This window comes from Tachysurus vachellii, chromosome 20 (genome assembly GCF_030014155.1).
Source record: "Tachysurus vachellii isolate PV-2020 chromosome 20, HZAU_Pvac_v1, whole genome shotgun sequence".
Taxonomy (NCBI): Eukaryota; Metazoa; Chordata; class Actinopteri; order Siluriformes; family Bagridae; genus Tachysurus; species Tachysurus vachellii.
In genome coordinates this window covers 6,162,501-6,186,523 of record NC_083479.1, presented here as the reverse complement: position 1 = coordinate 6,186,523, position 24,023 = coordinate 6,162,501, and the positions used below count along the sequence as shown (strand labels likewise).

At 39.9% G+C, this 24,023-nt stretch overlaps 1 protein-coding gene across 3 annotated transcripts in view; it reads right to left on the bottom strand.

Annotated features, from left to right (window-relative positions):
• The window catches only part of pi4kaa (phosphatidylinositol 4-kinase, catalytic, alpha a), a 41,037-nt gene that overhangs the window by 4,145 nt on the left and 12,869 nt on the right, over positions 1 to 24,023 (bottom strand). For 2 of the 3 annotated variants that reach the window (XM_060896767.1, XM_060896768.1), the window contains exons 12-51: positions 23,362 to 23,462; positions 23,089 to 23,218; positions 22,844 to 22,973; positions 22,583 to 22,678; positions 22,285 to 22,468; positions 21,389 to 21,489; positions 21,064 to 21,232; positions 19,529 to 19,579; positions 19,315 to 19,423; positions 18,226 to 18,362; positions 17,881 to 18,014; positions 15,967 to 16,049; positions 15,795 to 15,865; positions 15,587 to 15,711; positions 14,089 to 14,170; positions 13,906 to 13,989; positions 13,589 to 13,678; positions 13,026 to 13,145; positions 10,794 to 10,886; positions 10,550 to 10,706; positions 10,282 to 10,409; positions 10,019 to 10,177; positions 9,408 to 9,559; positions 9,177 to 9,284; positions 8,849 to 9,069; positions 8,127 to 8,285; positions 7,228 to 7,307; positions 6,859 to 7,058; positions 6,190 to 6,280; positions 5,805 to 5,972; positions 4,613 to 4,666; positions 4,392 to 4,512; positions 4,004 to 4,133; positions 3,846 to 3,916; positions 3,674 to 3,746; positions 2,613 to 2,683; positions 1,639 to 1,748; positions 1,443 to 1,547; positions 1,083 to 1,208; positions 44 to 164 (exon numbers count right to left, since the gene is read on the bottom strand). In XM_060896767.1, coding sequence (XP_060752750.1) covers positions 44 to 164; positions 1,083 to 1,208; positions 1,443 to 1,547; positions 1,639 to 1,748; positions 2,613 to 2,683; positions 3,674 to 3,746; positions 3,846 to 3,916; positions 4,004 to 4,133; positions 4,392 to 4,512; positions 4,613 to 4,666; positions 5,805 to 5,972; positions 6,190 to 6,280; positions 6,859 to 7,058; positions 7,228 to 7,307; positions 8,127 to 8,285; positions 8,849 to 9,069; positions 9,177 to 9,284; positions 9,408 to 9,559; positions 10,019 to 10,177; positions 10,282 to 10,409; positions 10,550 to 10,706; positions 10,794 to 10,886; positions 13,026 to 13,145; positions 13,589 to 13,678; positions 13,906 to 13,989; positions 14,089 to 14,170; positions 15,587 to 15,711; positions 15,795 to 15,865; positions 15,967 to 16,049; positions 17,881 to 18,014; positions 18,226 to 18,362; positions 19,315 to 19,423; positions 19,529 to 19,579; positions 21,064 to 21,232; positions 21,389 to 21,489; positions 22,285 to 22,468; positions 22,583 to 22,678; positions 22,844 to 22,973; positions 23,089 to 23,218; positions 23,362 to 23,462 — 4,695 coding nt within the window. The remainder of the gene's footprint in view (positions 1 to 43; positions 165 to 1,082; positions 1,209 to 1,442; positions 1,548 to 1,638; positions 1,749 to 2,612; positions 2,684 to 3,673; positions 3,747 to 3,845; positions 3,917 to 4,003; positions 4,134 to 4,391; positions 4,513 to 4,612; positions 4,667 to 5,804; positions 5,973 to 6,189; positions 6,281 to 6,858; positions 7,059 to 7,227; positions 7,308 to 8,126; positions 8,286 to 8,848; positions 9,070 to 9,176; positions 9,285 to 9,407; positions 9,560 to 10,018; positions 10,178 to 10,281; positions 10,410 to 10,549; positions 10,707 to 10,793; positions 10,887 to 13,025; positions 13,146 to 13,588; positions 13,679 to 13,905; positions 13,990 to 14,088; positions 14,171 to 15,586; positions 15,712 to 15,794; positions 15,866 to 15,966; positions 16,050 to 17,880; positions 18,015 to 18,225; positions 18,363 to 19,314; positions 19,424 to 19,528; positions 19,580 to 21,063; positions 21,233 to 21,388; positions 21,490 to 22,284; positions 22,469 to 22,582; positions 22,679 to 22,843; positions 22,974 to 23,088; positions 23,219 to 23,361; positions 23,463 to 24,023) is intronic. The other variant, XM_060896769.1, reaches the window with a different exon arrangement.

Genomic DNA, 24,023 nt, shown 5'->3' with positions numbered 1-24,023 from the left:
TTTTCTTGCCGTGCTTTAAAAAAGACGACAGAGACAAACGCACCGATGTGAATCAGATGGCCTTTGCTGTCCAGCATGATGTTGCCGTTGTGCCGGTCTTTGATCTGCAGCAGGAAGAGAAGCAGGCTGTAGGCTGCCATGCTGCGGATGAAATTATACCGCGCCTGGTGGACACAAGAGCACAGGCAATGCATTAGAGGACACCTGGCTGTCTGCTTAAGAGAACAGACATCAGTCATGAACGCATGCAACTGAACCGTTTTTACAGCTGAAACCTATTCACTTGACAGAAGCCTTTTTTTTTTCCACCGAAAGCTGTTTGGGACTCAAGAATAAGATCCGGTGATATAGCTGATAAAGCGAGTTGAGGATTAAGAGCCCAGTAGTAGCTTTCTGACAGTTATTTAATCCTACAATAATCTTGTCAGTTATCACACACCATTACTCACAAAGCTACGATGACACGTTTCACACGTAGCACTCGGTGACTCTGTAGTGACTCAGAGTCAATACGAAATGACTCCTTATTGCGCTGGTGTGTGCTAGGGAAAAAAAAGTGTTTCTTTTCTGATGTTCTCAGGTCGTCTCATGGAGGTTTTCCTTGGACCACCGTCGCCTTGGGCTTTCTCGTTAAAGAAGAATTGAAATCTCTAGCCAGATTTCTGTGATGCTGCTTTATGAATTATTTTATCTATTACACCACAGCAGTAATGCTGAATACTCATTCTGATTGGTTAGAACGTTCCGATTCATTTTCTATCACAGTGTAGTTTAGCATCACTGTAGTTTATTTCTTTATTTTTTCCTTAGTAACGTAACAATCTACATTTTTGTAAAGCTGTTTCTGTTATGACATCAGTACCAACAGAAAAAGACTTTTTTTTTCCTTCCCCCAGAGACGTTCCACAATAAATAATAAAACACTACGGAATATGCTGTATTTGGAAACTAATCAGCTTTAGAGTGACATCACACAATCCCAGGGATTATTTTCCAACAACAGCGGGTCTGTCGTGTTTGATTTCTACCAGTTGTTAAGGTTAAAATGAAAGTAAATCAGTGTTCGTTGTGAAATACGTCACCTTCTGGAAAGCCAGAGTGGATTCGTCGCCGTATTTGTTTCTGAAGTAGTCGTACATGCCAAAGTCGGTCTGCCTGCCCAGCTGATCACGAGACTTACAGTCTGGGATACACTCGATCACACCACACTGAAAGAGACGTAAAGAGATTTTTTTTTAACACACAAATTATCTTTATTTTGATTTATTTACTGCCTCCAGGAGGACAACAAGGGACTTTAAAATGCACTGTGACTGTAAAATGACAAAATCATGAACAAACTGATTCTTGCACCTGATTTGCAGCTGCATGGGAACTTTATAATCAGACAATAAAAAAAATAAGCGCTCATTCACAGAAAATTAGAAAAATGAAAAACTCACTCCAGGCGCCGTGGCAACAACCCTGTACGGGAATACGAACAGGTCGAGTCCCACCAGTGTGAAGATGTTCTTAAAGAGCCCGATAATCTGCAGCGCCAGCATGTCCTGGAACAACAGATAAGATTTATCATCCGAAACCATCCTCATCGTATACCAAAGAGCTGTGAGCTTGAAAATATTTTGGACGATGACTAACCTGTCTGCAGTCGTCTCCTACTTTAAAGATGGCCGCCTGCCAGCAGACTTTCTGGATGGCTTCGGAGTTCTCATCGCCATCTTCTACAGAATCGCTGGGGCAGCGCAGACCTGGAATAATCACGATAAACGCATGCTGGCAGTGATCAACGAGTCGAGCAGAAAAGTGCGAGTGTGAGTGTTATTAACTACATTTAATGAAGAAAATGTCTGATGTTAAAAGGTGCCCTTCCACACAAAACCGTTTTTACTTGTATTTTTTGATATGTGTTCGGTCCATATGTGTTTGTGTTGTGTCGTGAGACCACGCCCCCAGAATTCGTGTAGCTCAGTGAGTTTCATATACAACAAGGATGGCTGAACGTCAACGGGCTTGTGAAGAAGCCATTCTGCCGCAATTCAAGGTGATCGTAAACAAATTTCCTCTAGCCTAGGCTACTTATTGTGCTGGGTGAATGAATAGTCATGAATAGTCATTCCTATCGGTTAGCCAATCGGAGCCAAGCAGCATAGCTCATTTGAATATTCATGAGAACTGGCGCAAATCGAGAATGGCTTGAAACAAGGTAACCAAGGCATTTTTTCCACAAAAAAAATTACAGAGTCCATGGTAAACTTCAGACATTACCACAAAAGTAATGAAATACGTGTGGCAGGGCACCTTTAAATAATGTACGTTTCTCCTTGTAATCGAAAGCACCCTACTTTAAATAATTCCTAAAAGTTGAAATCTTGGATGTTTTGTATTGTTTTTACGGACACTGGACCACAATTACTGCAATTATGCTTTGGACCATGTAGCTATAAAAGTGTCACTATGGCCTCTAAGTCAGTGGAATTGGAAAAGAAACCTACCAAATAAACTTAGAATTATAAATAAAAAGCCATTAATGATTAGATAGATAGATAGATAGATAGATAGATAGATAGATAGATAGATAGATAGATAGATAGACAGACAGACAGACAACACACCTTCTTTCTCCAGCTCACTCACTCCACAACGCTTGACTCTGAACTTTGCCAGATAAGGCGCTTTGGCAGCACTGCAAAATACAAACAAATGAACAGAAATGTTGTGTTACATGAACCCTTCACATGAAACAGTGAACTTCTCTATTATTATTTCTATTCCCGACATCTACAAAGCTTCCCGAACCTGATCAAACCTTCTCTGTGTGAGGAAATCAATTCAATGGAAATTGTCCCAAAGCAGATTTACAGGAATATATACGTTTAGGATATTAATTTTAAATTGATATTTGTCCCTAATAAGCAAGTCAGAGACGACGTTTGTGAAAAAAAAAAAAACACCTTACTGAGATGATATAAGGACGAAACACTAAGAGGAACCAAGAGACTCAACAGTTAAGCCATCCTTCATCTGGGTGACACCGGAGAGTGAGATTAGTTATAGCATGATGTCTGAAATCACACCTTCAATGTTTTGATGTGTTTCTAAAAAAAAGCTATCAGATATAAGTCTGTCTGGTATCAAGACCATTTTAACCAGTTTCAGTTATTCTGTGGTACGCAGGAACAAGAAAGTCTATGGTTCTGCTATGAACTCTAGTGTTGGGTCTGAGTCTGGTTCCTCTCAAGGTTTCTTCCTCGTATCATCTCAGGATTTTTTTCTCAGGAAGTTTTTCCTTGTCATATTTTTTTCCTCTTCTGTTTCTATACTTCTGTAAAGCTGCTTTGAGACAATTGGAAGCATTACACAAATAAACTGAATTTGAATTGATCATTTCTGTACTGAACTGATATATTTCGGAAAAGAAAAAAAAACAAAAACAAATTGAATCAGAATATTCAGTTCAGAGTTGAACAGCTGTGTTATCGACAGAAAAACCCTTTTTTTGTTTAGAAATCAATGGTTTTCCGGCAGAATTCATCCACAACCAAAAACCCCTGACCGGTTTTCCCAGTCCACCTTAGGAATACTTATTTATCCTTATTTATTACTGCACTACAATTAACTGCACTATTACAGTAATAATGTACGTCGTTTGCTTTATTTGTTTCAGAGGTCACACCTCTGCATGGGAGTTCCTGACTCATAGTCAATATCCAGAACAATGGCTTCAGGATTGCTCGGTAAGTAGCAGCCTGGAAAAGCAAACAGAGCAAAAACACAAATTAAAATAAAGATGAATAAAACCAATAGCACAAAAAGTGTAAAATTAACATGGTGAAATTAGAACTCACCTGGCTGAACTCTGATATCAGACAAAGCTTTGAGACAAGCTCTTTTCCGCTCCTCGCCTTTAGGAACCGGCCTGACGAGAAGGGAAAAAAAAAACACAGCGTGAATCCCGGAACAACAGAAACGCTCCCTTATTACTGACTGGAGTGAGGCAGCATACTTAATAATGGCAGAGACATTGGTGATCTTGTTGAAGAAGTCAAACTCGCGCTGGTAGAAATCTTTAGCCGGGCCAGACAGAGAGCTTATGATCTCCTCCATCATCTGTTCCAGCAGCTCACCGATGTCGGCTGCGTTTAAAATGCTTGTAAATCAAATGGTCTTTTTTCACCTCAAAGATTTGCCTGAACATTTATTAGTAGTAGTGAATAAAAACCTACATAACACATCCTCAAACAGCTAATACACCAGAGCCATGTCATTTAAACAAGCTATTTAAACTAGTTCTATATTTTATAACTAAAACGTTTCCTGTGGAAGAAGTGAGTGTGTGGGATTGGGATCTAACGAATACTTTCTCTCGTTCTGATCACTCTCCAGTTACTCACGGTCTTTCTGATGCCCCTCCTCATCCAGGTAGATGTTGGTCTTCATGTTCCAGATGAACTGATGAGCGAGCAGCTGGGATTTCTGCGCAGCCCACAATATGTATTCACGCACATACCCCATCTGTCACAGAGAAAAGAAGAACATGCAATCATGAGACACAAGAGGAAACACACCGTCCTGTGTGTGTTTAGGACAACTGCAACAAGCCAAAACTTAGTACCTTGTCATACCGGAGCGCTTGAACAATTTGCGGGATGTAGAACAGAATCGCATCCTAAAGAGTGAGTGAGAGAGAAAATAAAAATTTAAAAGTACATGTTAATTAACCTCCTTGGACCTAGAAACAATCCTGGCCTGAATTTTAACAATATTTGATTTTGGATGACTTTTTGAAGGTAAGAGGTGACAAAATCCATCCGACGGCTTCCACGCTAACAGTATACGTGATAAAACGTAGCGGTTGGCCTGATGCACTATACAGTCAAATGTATGTAAGTCTTCCTCAAACTGAAAGCACGCAATTGATTAGAACGTCTTCACTGCGATTTCTCTTCACTGCAGCTGAAACCAGCACGACAATGGCCCTGTGCACAAAGCCAGCTCAATAAAGACATAATCGGTTGGGGCGGAAGAACTCGAGTGGTATGCTTTCGCCCTGACTCTGACTCAACCCCACTGAACAACTGATTATACCCCAGACCTCCTCATCCAGCATCAATCCCTGACCTCACTAATGCTCTTGTGAATGAATGAACCCAAATGTAGTGGTACCTTCACACAAAATTGGAATGTGTTGTAGCTGCAAAGAGGGGACTAAATCTACTTTAAATGGGCACATATGCATTTGGCTATATAGTGTGTTTAAGATTTCTAAGCAACCAGAGCAACTTACTTTAAATAACGTACATTTAAATAGCTCGAAACGTGCGTCTTGACGAACTGGGGCTATAATTAAAAAAAAAAAGGCAAGGTGTGCCACTCTGCACCTGAGCAGGTATTACATATTATCTTTTGCAGCTTTGTCATCTTTTCTTTGGCCTTAACTTGTCTAGGTGTTTGTTGATATCCAATTTCTGCCGTCCGTTCCTTAAACACTGCCATCCAACAGACTCTGTTGACTATCGCTGTAAAAATAAAACTCTTGCCATGTTTTCCATCACCATTTAGGTGGTGTGTGTGGGTTATGCTTAACGCATGAGATCACACTTTCACGCTTTCATAACGCTTTCACACCAGAAAGGGGTTTCATTGTTCCAGGATATTCGTTTTTTATAAGCTATTTGAGTCACTTTTCATCTATAAGCAGTAACTGTAAAGCTACACAAGGAGTTGTAGTGCCATTAAGAAAACATGTAATAAACTCCACCTTCTATTAGAAATAAGACATTGTGGACATGATCAGCGTTACGCACCGGAGGGAAAGAGCGCAGTACTTTGACTCCGTACTGCGCAGTAAGGGGGTGAGGAGGATACATGCTGGAGAAATAGGACAGACCAGTCGGGGGGTCAGCAGGGGCCCAACACAGGATGTGGCTCAGTTCGGGCGAGTCAGCATCAATGGTGTGCCATGTAACCAGGAACTGAAAAAATAAGATTAAGCAGTGTATAAATCAGCAGTCACAAGCTGTCTAAGCAGGTTAATTACTGGCAACTGAGTGCAACTGTTCCTTTATATCTAATCACACAGTGACTACTCACACACACTGTGCTCTACACAACTGGACCTTTTTAAGCCAGCTTTTCTTTTATCTTTATAACCCATCTGTTTTTTTCACCCCCCCCCTGAAAGCAACTCACCTTGACAGCCTCTGGTACATCGCTGACTGCCCCGGGGTCCAGCCGAACCAGCCGAGTCACTTCAGCCACAATGGCCTCTGTGTTTTTAAACCTGCAAAACAGGCGGTGAAAAGATCATAAAACTAGATGACAAAATTCCAGCCAAAACAACAAAATGGCTTTATTCTTATTAAGATGGTAGGGTGTCGTTAGGAAATCTGTCTAAAATGCATTCAAAGTTTTAATGTTCAAGATATAGTCGTACACTCATGACAGGAAGCATCCAAATATTGAAAAAAATAAATAAAAATATAATAATAATAATTTTAAATCTGAAGATTTTTTATGTATATATGTTCATAGTATTTATACAATATGTCTAGATAATTTATCAGAGCAAATACATCATCGTGGAGAGTTTATATGTCAAGTCTTTGTAGTCAAATCACTTAAATGGAAAGCTTATTTTTATATTATCCCATTTTAATTGGAATAAAGTCAGCACAAATTCCCACCCATCTTATCTGCTTCTCATCTACAGCAGGACGGTTACAAAGTGGGAAGGTTAACACACACATTAATAATTAATACATTAATAAAATAAAAAAAATGTCAAAAACTAATTAATAAATGAAAAAATACTTAATACATTAATACATTTTTTTTCCTCTCACTTAGGCTGCATGGTACCTGGATGGGAGGTGCAAAGCAAGGTAAGGAGAGATACTCCAGGCCAGATTGATGTTGTCTTTCCACTGTTTCTCACTCAGACTGATATATTTGGACCTCCAGTTAGCAATGCTGGTCTCTACAGACTGTTCTGTAGAGATGGCCAGCTCCTGCGCAGACAGTGGGTTGTACCACGTGGTCAGACGCTCGATCTCACTTGCCTGGATGAGGAAAGACGGACAGAATTAAGAGTCTGAGTGAGAGCTCTACTGGCTTAAAGGGCTTAGTTTGAGAAATTGTGCCAGCATTGTGCCAGCATTGTGCTAGCACGCTAACAAGCCCCACAGATAACTGTACGCTGCATGAAAAGAAAACGGTAAAGAGGTTTACCAGTAAAGCCAGTAGTAGTGTTCTGCGCTTCATGTAATACTTGTGCAGCTGAGTGCCTCTGTTACTCTTCTTTGATATTCCTGTAGCAAATAAAGAAGGAAAAGGAAAATTACTGAAACAGAGTGGCCCTGGATAACGGTAGAAATATAACAGCATCAAAGCACCTTCTAATCGTAGGTTGTTTAAATCCTGCTCTTAAAGAAATCCTGACCAATCCTGAATTTTGCCTACGGATTATCTTTTTTTCCTTTGCACCCGTTTTCGCGCGACATTTTCTAACAAGCGTTTAAAAAAAAAACGTTTAAAAAAAACAACAAAAAAAACACATGATGGTTTGTTTATATCACCCGCTTGTTGTTATCTAAAACTAGACTGAAGCAGATTTTTATCACAGTTTTCTACTCAATCACTCCCAGTCATACATCCTGTTCTTCTCTTTCTACCTCTCCTTATCAGTTCTTGTCTTTCCTTAAGTTTGTGCTGAACATTAGATTAGACAAACGCGCTCCTGTCCCTGGCCAATCGGAAACCTACACATACTGGCACATCTTGGCAGCACGTGCATGCCAATTTCTTAATACTACAGAAAACCTTGTCTCTGTGTCGCTTTTGGCAACTTTCCCAGGATCCTGAGGACAGCGTGTAATAGGGTGATTTGTCTCTCTCTAGAATCTCTCTAATCAGAAAAAAAAAACAGTACATTACTGTAGGAATGAATGAATGAAACACGCTCTGTCGTTAAGCAATATGACCGCTCTTTGTCCTACAAGCGTCATACGCCATAGATGTAGACTTTCCAGTTATGATGCACACCTCTAGCCTGGAGCTCATTGCATTATGGGGAGTGTGAGCTTAACACAAATATATAATTACATCAAAACAGTCCAGAGCAGTCATACCTGATTTCTTGGAAGTGGTGGACATTCCGCTTGACAGCGGGTAGGTGTTGATCCATCCCTGGGTGCTCTGTTGGCGCGTGCCCACTGACATGTCCATTGTGTTCCTGGGGTCGGCAGCAGTCATCACCGACAGGCTGTTAAGCGACGGGTCTTGGTTGTCTGCCAAAAATCGAGCAAAATCTCCTTCAATATGCATACACCCATTTTTCTCTTTATCATTTTCAATCCGATTCTGATCCCTTCATCGCTTTACAGTAGATCCCCTGTTGTAATTCCAGCACATTTAGTCTACCTTGTCCTATTTGCATGGATAATTATCAATACCTACACTACAAATTTCAAGCCATTTCTGCTTTCCTATATGCCTTCTTGCGTCTGTGGTACAAAACACGGATGAAGGGCTCTTTAAGGGGCAGATGGAGTCTACGTTAGTCTTCTACTACTACAAATGACCATGCATTCTACATGAGCGTGCTATATGTGTGGATGAGAGAATGCTTTCTACAATGTTTAGCAAAAGGTGGCATTTGGTGGGGGGAGAGATGGGGGCGGAGCCATTTCTCAATTCGCAACAAATTGATAAATCGGCGGCCGCGGTGAAGTCGTGCATTTTTTTTTTTTTAAGGTGCAGGCTTCAAATTTGCCCGGTGGCAAATTGGAACTGCGATGGCATGCTCCCGAAGGCAGTGCAAGTCAGCACAGGCGGAGCAAGGCAGGCTTACTTAAGATCGATATCGGAGAAGTGCTGGAAACGATTAGCGATCCGAAAATCCCGGCGGATAGGGAGCTTTGAGGGGGATTGGCGCCAGGCTCACCCGGTGGCACGAGCTGGCTAGCAGCAAGGTACTTCTTGTCCGAGAGGATGCTGGCATAGAACTTGATCATGACACTGATGTCCTCCCGCAGACGCTTGTCCCCCTGCGTGGGGAATTTGGAAGCCACGCTGAAAATGGAGAAGCATCAGTGATTATAAAATGCTTCTCATTAAACAACTCATGGATACAATCGTTTAAGAAGCAGATGATCAAATCCATGGAGAAAAATAAATACCTAAAGTAATCAAAGGCAGTGGAGTAGATCTTCTCTCTAAGCACATTGCGGATGGTGGCATTGCTAACCACGTCAGAATGAAGCAGCGAAAGGCCAAGCGTCAGCAACCTGCAAGCAAAAATCGACCGGTTGACTTCCAAAAGTGTTACATCGATTCATGCTACCGTCATTTTATTTTTTAGTGGAATATGAAACATGACTATATGAGGAAAAAAAAAGGAGGCAGAAAACCTGAAGCGAGGTCCGATAGCTGCAACATGACGGTTCAGGCTGCTTTTCGGGCCTCCCACAGTGAGAGAGAGCGACCTCTGCAGCAGGCTGCTGAAAATCTCCACCTGGTCTGCGCTGCAGTATTTTGCGATCTCAAAGCGCTGGACCAGAAACTGGAATTATGGACCATAAATATAATGAAAGGATTTAGACCATCCGACAGAAACGACTCTTTCAGCTCTATGAGGAACTCAGAGGCAAGAAGTCAGTAATCTGTGTTGCGTGGGAGTCGATGGCTCGACTGCAGATTGCACTATTAGGTGTGATGTGACGTTTAAATCCTCTGCTTGTGTGTTTCAACAAAATCTGGAAACTAAGCGCAACCTTGAAGACGTGTCACATGACCGCACACAGCAATAAAACCCTGCAGGTATTTCTTGAACTCATTACTAAAAAAATATATTGTTTGAATATAATATTCAAAAATGCTACGTAATTATGGTTAATAATATAAACATAATATAATAGAATATATATTTGTTGTGATCGCGAGTTATTACTGCAGTTTAGAGAGATTATCGGAGAAGGAAGCTTGGAGATTTTGAGAATTCATTGTATGAATGTTCTCTAACCTCGATCCAGATGTAATGGGGGATGACGTTAGGGGTACAGGGTTTGGGCTGGCTCTCCTCAGACGCTGCCAGTGGATCAGCTTCCACTTCTGCCTCAGAAAACAACCCCATCTTCTGCTCCACCGTCATCTGCCAGGCACCGGCCATCTCACGCATAAACTGCAAACAAACACACGCAGATGATGCCATTTTTTTTTTAGAATGTGAATGTTCTTCTTAGTTCATTATTATTTTTTTCTTTCTTTTTATTTTCACTGCATTACCGGGACCTCCACGCCAGTCCTAGCTGCTAGAAGCCATTCCCAGCAGGCTATAGCTGTCTCCATGCCATTCTCAGTAAACATTTTCAGAGGGGACCAGCACAGGTGATGAAGGAGCTGAGGGTCGCAGTCTACAATACATAAATATTCATTCGGTAACAATTCAGTCGCTGAAACGAACAGGGGTATCGTAAATATTCACATTTTAAAATGATAAATAAAAGATTCTTTGGAAATCAAATTCAAGGAAGGAAACAGGAAGTTGTTATGCCTTTGGAGGTGATGAGGAGTGCTGCCATTTTGAACATAGCTTCAGTGAATTCTTCTGGTTGTTGCTTTTCCAGAGCCTCATTCAACTGCCGGATCATCAGCTTATTCAGATCAGAAGTGCCGCGTGTCGCCTCTAAGAAGTGGATCATCCCGGCCACCTACAATACACACACACACATTGAGGATAGACATCATTAAGGATGCCCGATGTAAATATCAGGTAATGAATGAGCTACAGCACACACCTCTCCTGCATAGCGGTTCCTCAGGTTCAGCGAGGCCATGAAGTTGGAGTAATCTTTCTTAACACATGCTGGCCTCTCTGTGAGCTGATTGGTCTGCAGAGACACAGTGCACATTCATTCAAATGACCGAAATTCAACTTATCCTTAAAATGACTAATAATTAGTAGGGATGAGCGAGTACAGCATTATCTGTATCTGTATCCGTATCTGTTAACCATATGAATTATCTGTATCTGTATCCGTATTCGGAGTGGGTGGGGCCTAACCCGGAGGTAGGTGGGGCTTGTCTTGAAATGGGCGGGGATTTAACCGGTTATAATTCATTTGTAATATTTATAACACTAGCTTACTACCTTTATGTTTTTATGAAATACAGCAAAAACGTGTCAGACACTCAGTGTCTGGTTACTGGTTAGAGACAGCTGAAGGTTTAAAAAAGAAAAAAAATCTCCGACAGGCAGAGACGCAATGCGAGTCACATTCTACCAAGCAAGCACCACGTCTGAACGAACCCACGTTTACCAGAACTCTACTGGTTAGTAAGTACGTATTATTAACATTACAACCCGAACTAAAAAGCTGAAGAAACCCTAAACGTTAACGGAAAAGACCCGCGAATCCGAGTGACTGAGGGAGAGACAGAGAGCTGTTCTGTGTGTGACTGTGAGTGAGCAGAGCGAGACACAGCAACACAATACATCTGTATGTGTGTAGGGGAGGGACGCTGTGACTAGCCTATCACAGAACGCTGACACAATCAGCTACCCAATGATGATTTTCATTCAATCCGAGCACAGATATTGACTCGTATAATACTCGTACTCGGCAGAAGTGCTTTATCCGTACCGGATACTCGTTTCAGCCGAGTATCCGGCTCATCTCTAATAATTAGGATGTAAATCGAAATATTCTGCTCGATTCTCAGATCTGATCAGGCAGATTCGTTTTCCATGACAGCAGCTCTAACCACAATCGTTGGGAAATTGAGGTGGTATAACAACCCCTAAGGATATGTTGTTGCTGGAAAATAATCTACTTCAGGGTTGTAGCTTTATATTGGGACACATCCCAGCACCACATCACTGATTACTTTCCTGCATCCGCAGGCCTCCATGTATGTGTGGATACTTAGCATTTTACATATACAGCCAGTTTATTTTGAGAAAAGGCTGTTAATCAAATTATTTATTTGAAGAAAATATATTTCTAATAATAAAAATAATTTGATGAATAAATAAATAACTACTACTACTACTACTACTACTACTATTAATAACTAGATTTGTAAATTTCGTTGTGACAAACTTTGATGTTGGCTTTGACGATGCAAGTATTCGCAAAGGCCGGTGCTTTTTAGAGGCGAGTGGACATAAGGGTCAGTGTTACTTTTGGAAGCAAGTAGACAGAAAGCTAGGGTGCCAAAACATTTGGAGGTAAGTGGAGACGAGCATGGGATGTCATCCGAATACTCTTGAGGAAGTTCTCCTCATTGTGTTTTGATATCACAAGTCCATGTTTTGTGCTAAATTTAAATTTTCACGTGACATCACATGACATAACATGAAATCACGTGACGTCACGTGACGTCATCAGAATACCCGTGAGGACGTTCCCCTCATTGTTCTGAGTGTTTTGATATGTCACATGTCCATGTTGTAAAAAGTTTTTCGATTTTGCATATTTTGGGAGCGGGGTTGCGGCACAACCGGAAGGCCAGTCGGTACACCAATTTAAACGTTTGTTCAGAGTATCACCCTAAAGGAGCTGGCCGAGTTTGGTGTAGATCGTTCGAAAGCTTGCCGAGTCATAAACCTCCAAAGTTTATAATGGGAGTCTATGGGAAAAAGGCCATTTTGAGACCGGTACCGGAAGTACCGGAACTCGGATCGCTTAGAAAAGTAATAGCAACAAACTTCAGACCAGGGTCTACAACATATCTGAATTTGGTGCATGTGGCTCGAAAGCCTAGGAAGAGTTACTCTTGAAGGAAGGAAACAGGAAGTTGTTATGCCTTTGGATAATGCCTTGATAAATTTTTGTCTAAGCTTAAACAGGAAAACAGAATGTTGGCTTCTACAAAGCCAACATAATAACATTGTAAAATAGAACTTATCGTACCAAATTCATTTATCGTATTAACCATGCATTCATTTGGATTAACAATGTTAACAGAAGTGTGTGTGTGTGTGTGTGTGAGTATGTGTGTGTTTCTGTACATTGCGATGGACTCACCCCTAAAGCTGTGCTCTGCCGATTGTAGCCTGCAAAGTGCAGGATGCTCTCCGTAGCCATAGCGAGGCCAGTGTGCTGAGACAGACCTGAAACCCAGTTCTGGTGCTTGTTCAGGTATTCCTGCAGTAAACACACAAACATTCAGACCAACTGGTAAACACCTTCTGCATGTGACCCACCTTCTACAGCTCCCAGAAAACTTCCCGTGTTTCACCTCTGCTTTTAGTAATCACACCTGGATACTGAAAAATCCTAAAGCTTCCAAGTGATGCAACAGAAAAGCATTTCCTCCATTGGAACTGGCCATTCTCTCTTTTCACTTGTTGTCTTGTTGCACCTTAATCTTATTCACTGTATGGACATACTAAACCTCTCAACGTCATGATAAACAATCTCACTACATCTGTATTCCTGTAAAGTTGCTGAGTGGCTTGAGCCTGTCCGAGCACTGTACAAACAAACTGAACACACACAATCGAGCACGCATCTACACATCTCTGCTCACTCAAATCACATACAATAAAACACAAGAGATCTTTTATGACCCTTATGTTGAAACTGACCTGTAGATGAGATTTAGTGACGGACGGTGCCCACTTCATGGCTTCCTTTAGAATCTCACCACAGCGTGCAGCGAAGTCTTTCACAATACTCTGCATCAGGAAAGAAATTACAATTCTGCATTTCTTCAACTAAGACGAACTCTTACATATTAGTCACTTTATCCACTGCATTATTCAAATCACGAGCTCATAGGTTTTCGATTATACATGAATATTGAGGCCAGGTTATTGTTTAGCATCGATAAAAAGTGAAACGAGGAACACGCTTCAATTTTAAGGAAAACAACCCATGCAAGTCTGCTGCCTTGGTTTTCTACCTCTCTGGCTTCGTAAGTATCAGGAACAGTGATGCGATAAGGAGCATCTGGGATGTCATAATACGGCTGATCTTTGTGGATGTCCTGCAAAAAAAAAATCAAATAAACGAAGTGATAAAGTTAGAGTGACGCATATAGAAACGTGACACAAGGAGAGAACTCTGACTAGAAGTGTAAACTCACGGCGCTGAGAGAAAGGGACAAAGTCTGCAAAATATCCAGCATCGTTTTTAACACTCGGCCGCTCCACAACAAGTGAGGGAAGCTGCGACACAAACGCAAAGGCACATCAGTGCATTAGTATAAAAATCTGAATCATCACAACACCTTAAGACCTTTGTTGTTATTATGTTGTAGTCAGCTGTCTAAACTTTCACAGACATTGGCTAAGGTAACATACACTGGTTGTGCTGTTCTCTTATGGAAAATCTGCTGTTTTCTGATTGGCCTGTCAGAATGAGACCATGTCAGAATGATAGGGCTCCAAGTAACTGCCCTGATGTGAAGCTCATGGGTTATGAAATCCCAGGTTTGTCTGACAGTCACTGCCGAGCATGAACATGCCCCATAGGCTGCTTTGAAACTTTTTTCCATAAAGAATATTGCCCACTGAGCTTTGTGCTCATATACAGCTCACATGATGGTGACAACCTTCTTACTACTATCTATTATAATATCAGCTAACTGACTCGTGTATCTCTTACTAAAGATCCTTTTTATGATCATTAACAAAACTGAAATAAAGACTGGCTTAACTCTTTATTTAGCTGTTGTTTTGACTTACTAAAAGTATTTTATTTTTACTTGAAACAAGGTGAAACACACTGACGCAAAACACACACACACCACCCCCAACACACACACCCCTGCGCTGCCAACCGCCCCCCCACACACACCCATGCCCTGCCAACCCCCAACACACAACCCTGCCCCACAAACAACCCCACTGACACACACGCCCATACATACATCAATATACACATGCAAACATTCATCCCTGCCCTACCAACCCCCACACCTCGCCAACCCCCATCACACACACCCCTGCCCCAACAACAACCCCAGACACAAACACCCATACATACAACGATACACACACACACACAAACATACATCCCTGCCTTACCAACACCCCAATGCACACAAACACACACACACCTCTGCACTGCCAGCTCCACCCACACACACACACCTATATGCCCTACGAAACCCCCCTTACCACACACACCCATGCTCTACCAACAACCCCAGTTGATAAACACAAAAGCACACACGCACCTCCTGGCTCGTTCCTGATTATTTTGTAAGTGAAAAAGTCCCTGTCACCAGATTGACCTATTTCCCGCTCTGGAAGTGCTCCATTGTAACCAAAGAGCCTGTAGCAGTATTTTATTTAACATGGTCATTTCCCCCTGAATCACATGTAAATCATATGCTGGCAGTGAAAAAACAACAGCTAGTCTGAAAGCAGCCTTAACCTTCAAATGCTCAGTGCTGAGCTTGAACCGTTGGCTCAGCTGTAATTAGAATAACAGCCATTAAATAAGTTACATAAAGAATTAAGATTTTAACCACTATGATTGTGTTATGGGGGATATGAGAGTAAGAAGTAAGAAAGGATTAGAGTAGCAAAGAGGCCTGAAATCCATGTAGCGCCTTCCACAACGAGCCGAACGCTTACGTTTCAGCCAGGCCCGAGAGGTATTTATCAGCCACGCGTCTGATCCGCTTGTGGATGTGATTAAAGTTGACCAGCAGGAACTGCGCGTGGCGCTCCAGCTCCTCTTCGTGAGCCTTCGTCTTGGGCTGGTGCAGGAAATAAAGATGTAAATAAAACTCAATAGGTTTCAAACACCTTTATATTCAACCTGTATCCTTTCGGCATCTACCTTGTCTGCCATCATTTGAAGGAAGACATCAAAGACCTTGTCACCAACCGCAATCACACACTGCATCATGCCTGAGGAAGAGGAGGATCAGAGATGATGATGATGATGATGACAGTTTCATGACAGTTTACTTACTTTTACTTCCATGCATGAGTAGAAACCAGAGTCTTACCTGACTTGTCTTTCTGGATGGCTCGATCTTCAAAATAACGGAACATCACCTGGAAACGGTCCGAATCCAGAGCACGCAGCATTCTGTAATATGGAAAAATTGTTTTATGCAGAATGTTCATGAAGGAAGCAAGGATTCATCTCACCGGTGAAGTTTTATTCATTATTAGTATCTGAAAATACTTCTGTTTGTTTCCTTTTCTTTTCCAGTATTGAATATTTCAAATGAATCGCAAAAATGAATCCACTAATAAAAAAATAAATGAAATAAAAATGTATTTAAAATCATTTAAAAAAAATTTTCAATTAAGAATAAATAAAATCTACTCAAATTTAAAGTTATTTAAATGATTTCATAGAATACACTGAACAAAATATTTTTACTAATGCATACATTTTTGCTATTTGTTTGGAAAAATTTAAATTAAAATTTTGCGATTAAAACGTACAATTAATGCACTTGGATAGTATCAGCTGACTGATTAGCCGAGCTGTCTTTAATCTGAAATTTTAATCTGAAATAAATCCGAAATTTCTGATTAATTAGTTCATTTTTTAATCAATTGACAGCCCCCTAATTTAAATATTATATTTCCTGATACCACAGAAGTGGAACAAACTGCGCCATGGTTTTTATTATAGTACATGTTGTTACACAAATTATAACGTCATCACAAAAACCGAATGATACTTTCAATGTTAAATGTAATCTAGTAATTATTAATCACAAATGTTATTTTTATTGTTTGGGAATAAGAATAAGAACAAATGTCTGAAGGACTTTTATGGAGTTTTTTTTTGTCTGTAGCGCATTTAAAACACTTATAATATCCCAGGTCAAAGAGGTAACATAACACAAGGGTTAAAGCTGGCTTTTTAGGGAAAGCTGAATATTTTAGTATTTGTAAGAATAAAAATGATCTCAGGGACAAATCACAATAACAGCAAAAAACTGAAGACATTCCTGTGAAATTCTTGTCTTGAGCACCAGCGTCTGGCTTCGTATTCCTTCCATTCTTACAGACGGCTTACAGCACTGAAGGTAAAATACCCATCAATGATATGTGGATTACTGTAGAAGGTACGTTTACTGTGGTGTTATTGTACCGCACTGACTTGCATTGTAATAATACGAACTGAGCTAACCTTGGGCCATACCTTCATGTCATCATCATCATCATCATCATCATCTTTCAGCTTTTCCTATTAGTGGTCGCCACAGCGGATCATCTGTTTCCACCTAACTCTATCCTCGGCATCCTCTACTCTTGCACCAATTAACGTCCTCTTTTAACAAACCCATATCCAAAACTTTGGCCTTCCTCTTGACCCATTACTTGGCAGCTCTATCTCCAAAATCCTTCTAACAATATAACCAGCTCCCTCCTCTGTATATGTCCAAAACATCTCAATCTAACCTCTCTGACCTTGTCCCCAAAACAGCCATCCTGAGCTGTCCCTCTGATGTGCTGGTTCCTAATCCTGTCCATCCTCATCACTCCTAAAGAAAACCTCAACATCCTCATCTCTGCTACCTCCATCTCTGACTCAGGTCATCTACCCAAGTCATTAAACCTGTTGAGGCACAGTCACTGCAACACTGATGGCTCATTGATGCTATTTTTTTTTTCCTGCCATTGTTACAAGTCACATTATCAGTAACACCAGAGACCTGAAATGTAAAACAGTTGACTGGTTTGAGCCAGATGAGACTTGCGCTTTCAGGAAAAAGATGAATAAGAGGAATAATTAATGTGGTATCTTAATGGTTAAGATGTTGGGACTACTGATCGGAAAGTTCGAATCCCAGGTCCCCCAAGCATCCGATGCTGGGCCCCTGAACAAGGCCCTTAACCCTCAATTGCTCACTTTTATATATAAATACTGCTATATCATACACATACTGCTGAAGTACCTCATATATTCCAGCCGGTAGACAGAAAGCAGGTAGGTAGACATGGCAAAGTCTAGCTTATTGATAAGAGCTGCTACTTCAGGTGGAGGATCCAGTAAGTTAATGATGGTGCTTCGCAAATCGTTCAACTCCGCCTACAAAAAAGAAAACAAAAAAAATCACCATAAATAAACTCGTCTTTCCCTTTTTTTCAGTACATTGACGTTACATTCCTCCAGCTTTTTTATTCAGTGTAAATAAATGAATGATTTTATCCACGCAAGTCCGATATAACCATGAATCATTTTTCCAAATGACCGTTTATTTCACAATTAATTTCTGAACGAGTTCTTAAAGTAAACGTACCGGCGTGACCGTGTCATTCTTCAGAGCCGAGTTATACTGCAGCTCCGAGCGCAGAGGCTCACCACTTGGAAATGTCAGCAAAGGAGATTTCGTGGCGATTTCACACACACCCTCGTACCATTCCTCTGGCCATAAACCTGGAGAGAAATTAAAAAACATTGCACAGTTATCACTGCACACCACTCTGATATATAGTAAATACTCTCAGTATAGTATTTTCACATAGCATGTGTGCTCTAGGATAACTTTGTATTTATGTTTGTTGCCAGGGCGATTTCATGGCAATTATGTGTCTTAATCAAACTTTCAGTAAAATTATTAGAAAAAAAAAAATCATTATTATTATACATTATTATTATTTTTGTCTGAACAAGGTACGGATTCAGTGACAATAAGACACATACATTTTTTTTTTTCTACATTTTTCTTCCCATAAATTTCCATTCCAAACTAAACCTCCCATATGCCAGGGAGAAAATAAATAAAAATAAATAAATAAATGATGATAAAAAAATAAAAATAAAAAATAATAATAATAATAATAATAAATAATTCAATGTAAATTAAAAAAGGGGGCCCACATAGAGGGAGTACATTCTTCCCATGTTTTGTATAATGTTCTGTGTGATCCCCTGAGAAATTATTAGATTTACATTTACATTTCAGGCATTTGGCAGACACCTTTATCCAGAGTGACAATTTATTTCCATTTATACAACTGAGCAATTGAGAGTTAAGGGCCTTGCTAAGGGGCCCAGCAGTGAGCTTGGTGGACCTGGGATTCGAACTCCTGACCTTCAGGTCAGTAGTCTGTCACCTTAACCACTAGGCTTCCACATCCAGATTTTTTTTTTCAGTTTTCAGAAATAACATTAAATCATTATTATAGTGGAATTGACGATTTCAACTCTAATAGAATTCTTATTATGGTGTTGCAAAGGACAAGGCATCACACCAAATGAAACCTTTATTGAGTTAGGGGGGAATCAAATCTATACAAAATGATAAACACTGAAAAAAGATTCAAATTTATTTTACAGTATTGACACAATTCTTCCCCTTTCTGTATATTTTCCATTCACAGCTCACCTGAGCCTTCTACTGCAAAGCCCATGACGACTGAATAGAGCCAAAAGTCCCTAAAAAGCTTCTGCAGCCTGGGCTTAGCCTCCTTTATTGGTGGTAATCGTCTGGTCAGCTGTAAATGAAACAAAGTTAAATCTTTTGCAAATTTTAAAGAAATACGTCTCTGATAAAGTGTGCAAGATGGCGAGTAAAAAAATATTGTGGTGTTGTCTCATACCACTGCGATGACAGGAATGAGAACTCCTAAATTACCAGCACTGCTTGAAGCCTAAAACAAAGAAAGACAGAATATTTTTTTCATGACACATATTTCAATCACGGCTGCTAGGTTCTGCTCATAGCCTTGAAATGCAGAAATGAATTTTCTTCAGCTTCTGAATGTTTGACAGTAAGGTTTGATATTGGTAAATGAAATTTCGGTTTGTTCTGTAAACGAAGTGGAACATTCATTTTTGTCATTGTGATTTAAAACAGATCACAATTCAAATACACAAAATACAGATACACAAAACAGAAGCGGTTCAAGCTGAAAATCTGGGATACCGACAATTTGTCTGGGTATCGTTAAATACGCAAAAAGATCTCTTCGGTGGTATGTAATGTTAGTTTTCATAACGTTTTCCATACAAAAAAACAAAGATATTTTTAATATCCCTATGTCAGGCCAGTTCGGACTACATTTGTTTGTCCATTTGTGTAGATTTGGTGTGAGACTTCATTCCTTCAAGTCTTTTTCTTTTGTTTTATAGTATTTTTTATTGTAACTCGATTGTAATAGACACTCAGTGAATAAATAAATAAAATATAATCAAATAAATCTTGATCGCTTTGTGTTTCTTTGTCATAAGAAACTTTACACAATCTGTTTTAACCTTAATACAAGGTAGTTTTATTACTGTTCAACTACAAATCCATGAACTGTAGCAAATCCTCTTATGCTTGTGGTAACACTAAGTACTGCGATAATAATATTAGCTAAATTCAGACGTTACATCATCGTGTGCATCGCATACAAACCTGTGTACTTCCATGATGAACAACAAACAAAACATGGAGTATCACTATATAGAATCTAAACATTATCTAAAAATCTTTTATCAGAGATTAAATGTCTCTCTAACTGGCCTAACAGGTTAGACCTGTTTAACGGGTCTTAAGCTATGATGCTTCTTTGTTGTGCCTTTATATGTAAAGTCAGCACCAGCAGTATTGGCAAGAGCAAAAGGAGATTCACAAACTATTAGGTGTAAGGGTTAAAATATCGTGTGGGGTTTTTTTTTGGTATGGTAATATGATTTTTTTATTTTTATAGAATAAAATTTACTTCATGTAAAGAGCGATAGGCCATTTTTGACCTGTAGGTTTTCTAACCTAGGAGCTAGACTAAAAAGTTATGGACAAGGCTAACACAGTCAGAGAAACACCAGAAAGTACAGTTACTATGTTGATCTGCTGTTGTCGGTTTTTTATACATCATCCTTGTGATTTTAAATTAAAATCTTTATTATATCCTCTTCATCCCTTTATGATTCCTGGATCTTACCTCATCCTCCATCAATCATATGACAGGGAATGGAATACAATTTATTCTGACTTACAAATCAACCTTCCAAGCACAGGATAAACTCCGTGGTTATTTCAACGAGATAAAAAAGATGAACTTGTTATTCACACAGACTCATTTTCAGTGATTAATGTTACAGTCTGTGTCTATGAAACAGAACCTGCTTGGGAAAGTGTTGGTGTATATACCTTAAGCGCTGGGCCTTTTTCACTGGCTCTCTCACTAGCGCGCTTGCCCTCCAGGCCCAGCTGAACGAACAGCTCTAGCAGGTTTACAAGCAACTCGTCCACCTTTTGTTCAGCCTGCAGGTTAGCCGCAATGTTTGCCAGAGCATTAATCACGGCCAGGGAACAATGCCTGTATGTACGACACCCAAAAAAAAGAACATCGCCCATAAAAACCATGACGGTAATACTTCTGGCGACACGTATTGATAATATCACATGATTCCTGCATTACTTCAGTAACTAGAACTAGTTCTGCTGAATGACAGGAAGTGACATGCAGACATACCTGTAACCATGATCCTTGTAGTCTTTTGTGGAATACACCATGGAGCTGGCTTTCACACTTATTTGCTGAAACAAGTTCCAGACCTCCTGGTATATGTATTGCTGAAAGATTAAGAAGGTTAAGAAATAAATATTAACAATTCTCACACAGATTTAGTAAGAAGCAAAAAAAAAATTTGGCAATTTAAAATTAATTCAAATTAATATTACTAATACAGAGTGTCACAGTTACAAGCTGGAACTCAAACAAATGTGAGGAACTGAGATTATATGTCATGAATCTCCATAAAATTAACCAAAGTACTGGAAATGGTGTTTCAAAATAATTTGCATAGGCTATTAAATTGCCTAAGAATGCAAATCACATTGCTATGAAACCCCTAAATTTATTCTGACTTTCTAGTTGCCATCCAAGTCAAATATTTAGCTCTAACGGAGTTCGACTATGTGCAAGAAAATCTCCCCAGAGTTTGGTAGAGAAAAGTTCAATAAAGAGAAATATTTTTTGCCTTTAAAACAAAGTGCTCATCATCCTTACTGTGAAGCATGGTGGAGGTAGTGTCATTCTGAGTTATCTTTGGCCTTACTGCTTTTTACGCTCTGAAATATGGAAACGTTCTGGAGGGTAATACTTTTTTATCCAAGGCACTGGCTTTTGGAGACAAAAAAAAAAAAAAAGGCATGCGGCCATCTTCGTTCCTTTTTCACTGCTCTTAACCTGGAAACTAACAATGATACCCCACTCCAGGCGATTTCAGAGCAAAAGCACTCTCAGGATTCGGTTGTCCTTGCTGAGCTCAATTAAGGAGAAGGTTTTGCCTTAAGCACACAATGTGCAAAATAATAAATAAAAAAGGATGTGTTTCTATAAAGCACTAAAAAGATGTGCAACCCCACATTTCCTGTGATGACCATGCAGCCCAACTGGTCAATGATGAGCACGTCGAGTTGGGAGGGCGGCTGACAGAACTTCTGCTGCAAGATCTGCAGGATGGGTTCCATTACACGTGGCGTGTCCCTCAACGCTACCGCGATGTGCCCCAGTGCCCGGATGGTATGATCCGGAATAAGGTGAGCATCCCTAGAAAAGAGGTAACATTTGAGTGACACTACGTTCAGGAATAACTGATTTGGTCTGAAAGAGCAAATAGTCAGTTTGAACACTTGAGAGGTTTACAAACAGACAAAGACGTACTTATCATTTTCCTGTGAGATGTAAAGGCGGTTGGAGAGGCTGGCGAGAAACGCTTCCACAATGACCGAATCCATCGTCAGTCCTGCTTTCAGGCACCTACATGACAATAAATGAGATACAAAGAACTAAGGGAACAAAACAAGCTTGTACTGTATTGCTGTGGTGTAGTACAGTATAGATCGCTGTTCTTCAGAATACATTCTCTATTATACATTCATTACAGCTTGGCATGGAAATCTCTCCTTTCCATTATCTATTTACCTGCAGATGTTGTCTATGGAGATGTCTCGAAGCTGCTCGTACATGGACGGCTGGCTTTTCTTACTGGAGTGAGCACTGAAGGTAGACTGGGAATGTTCGTTTGTCACGTGGATCTTAATCTCACCGGTCCCTTTGTTTTTTGTTCCCAAAAAAAAAGAGAAAAGTCTGATTCCCCACACTAATAACTGAAGTGTCTCTAGGCATGTGATTTAAACTAGTTGCGATAGAGAGATAATGGGTCTCACCACTGGCATACTGGATGTGATACTTGTAGAGTTTGACCAGAACAGGTGACGGCACCACCAGGAAGTCTCTTAGAGACATGGTGACAGAGTGAGCCACCACTGGAAAGCGCTCACACAGCCGCCCGAGACCCTACAATAACACAAAGATAGAACAGTGATAATAATTTGTATGGGTTTTTTTTTTTAAAATCATCTATATTGCTGTTACCCATTTTCTGGATCAGTGTCTATGTTTATTATCATCAATCTAGAACTGAGATTCACCACACTAACCTGAAGGCAGCAGATGAGCAGAGGCATGTGTGCTATGATGACCTTACTGGACGTCTTAGACTGCAGCTTCTCAGACAACTTGGTGCAAAGGTTCTCAGCACCTATCAAAAAGTGAAACAAACAGAAAAGAAAGAACCTTCTTTATTGAAGAGGAGGCAACTGGTTTCTAAGTATACTGAACATCATGATCAATCTAAATGAAAAAATAAACAGAAAATAAAAATAAAGGTACGGTTAATAAGAACATATGTGTGGCACCAAGTGAATCGGTAGGATGCTGCCAAAATACATATAAAACTTACTTTAACACTTCACCTTTAAAAAAAAATAAAAATAAATCAAAATAAATCAAAATTGCATGGAAAATTGCATTTTAATCTTGTCCCATCTTTCTGCCTCAACATGCCTCTAAAACCTTGCTAGTTGCTAGATAAATGTGATTTCCTAGCACAGTAAATATCAGGCTTTGATCAAAAGGTACATATCTACAATATGTAATATACAATATGTATATTATGTACAATATGTAATATGTATGATACAATATGTATACATATACATATACACATATATACATATACAGAATACAATATGTAATATGTAATATGTACAATATGTAATATACAATCTATCTAAATATCTACACACCACAGGGAAATGAA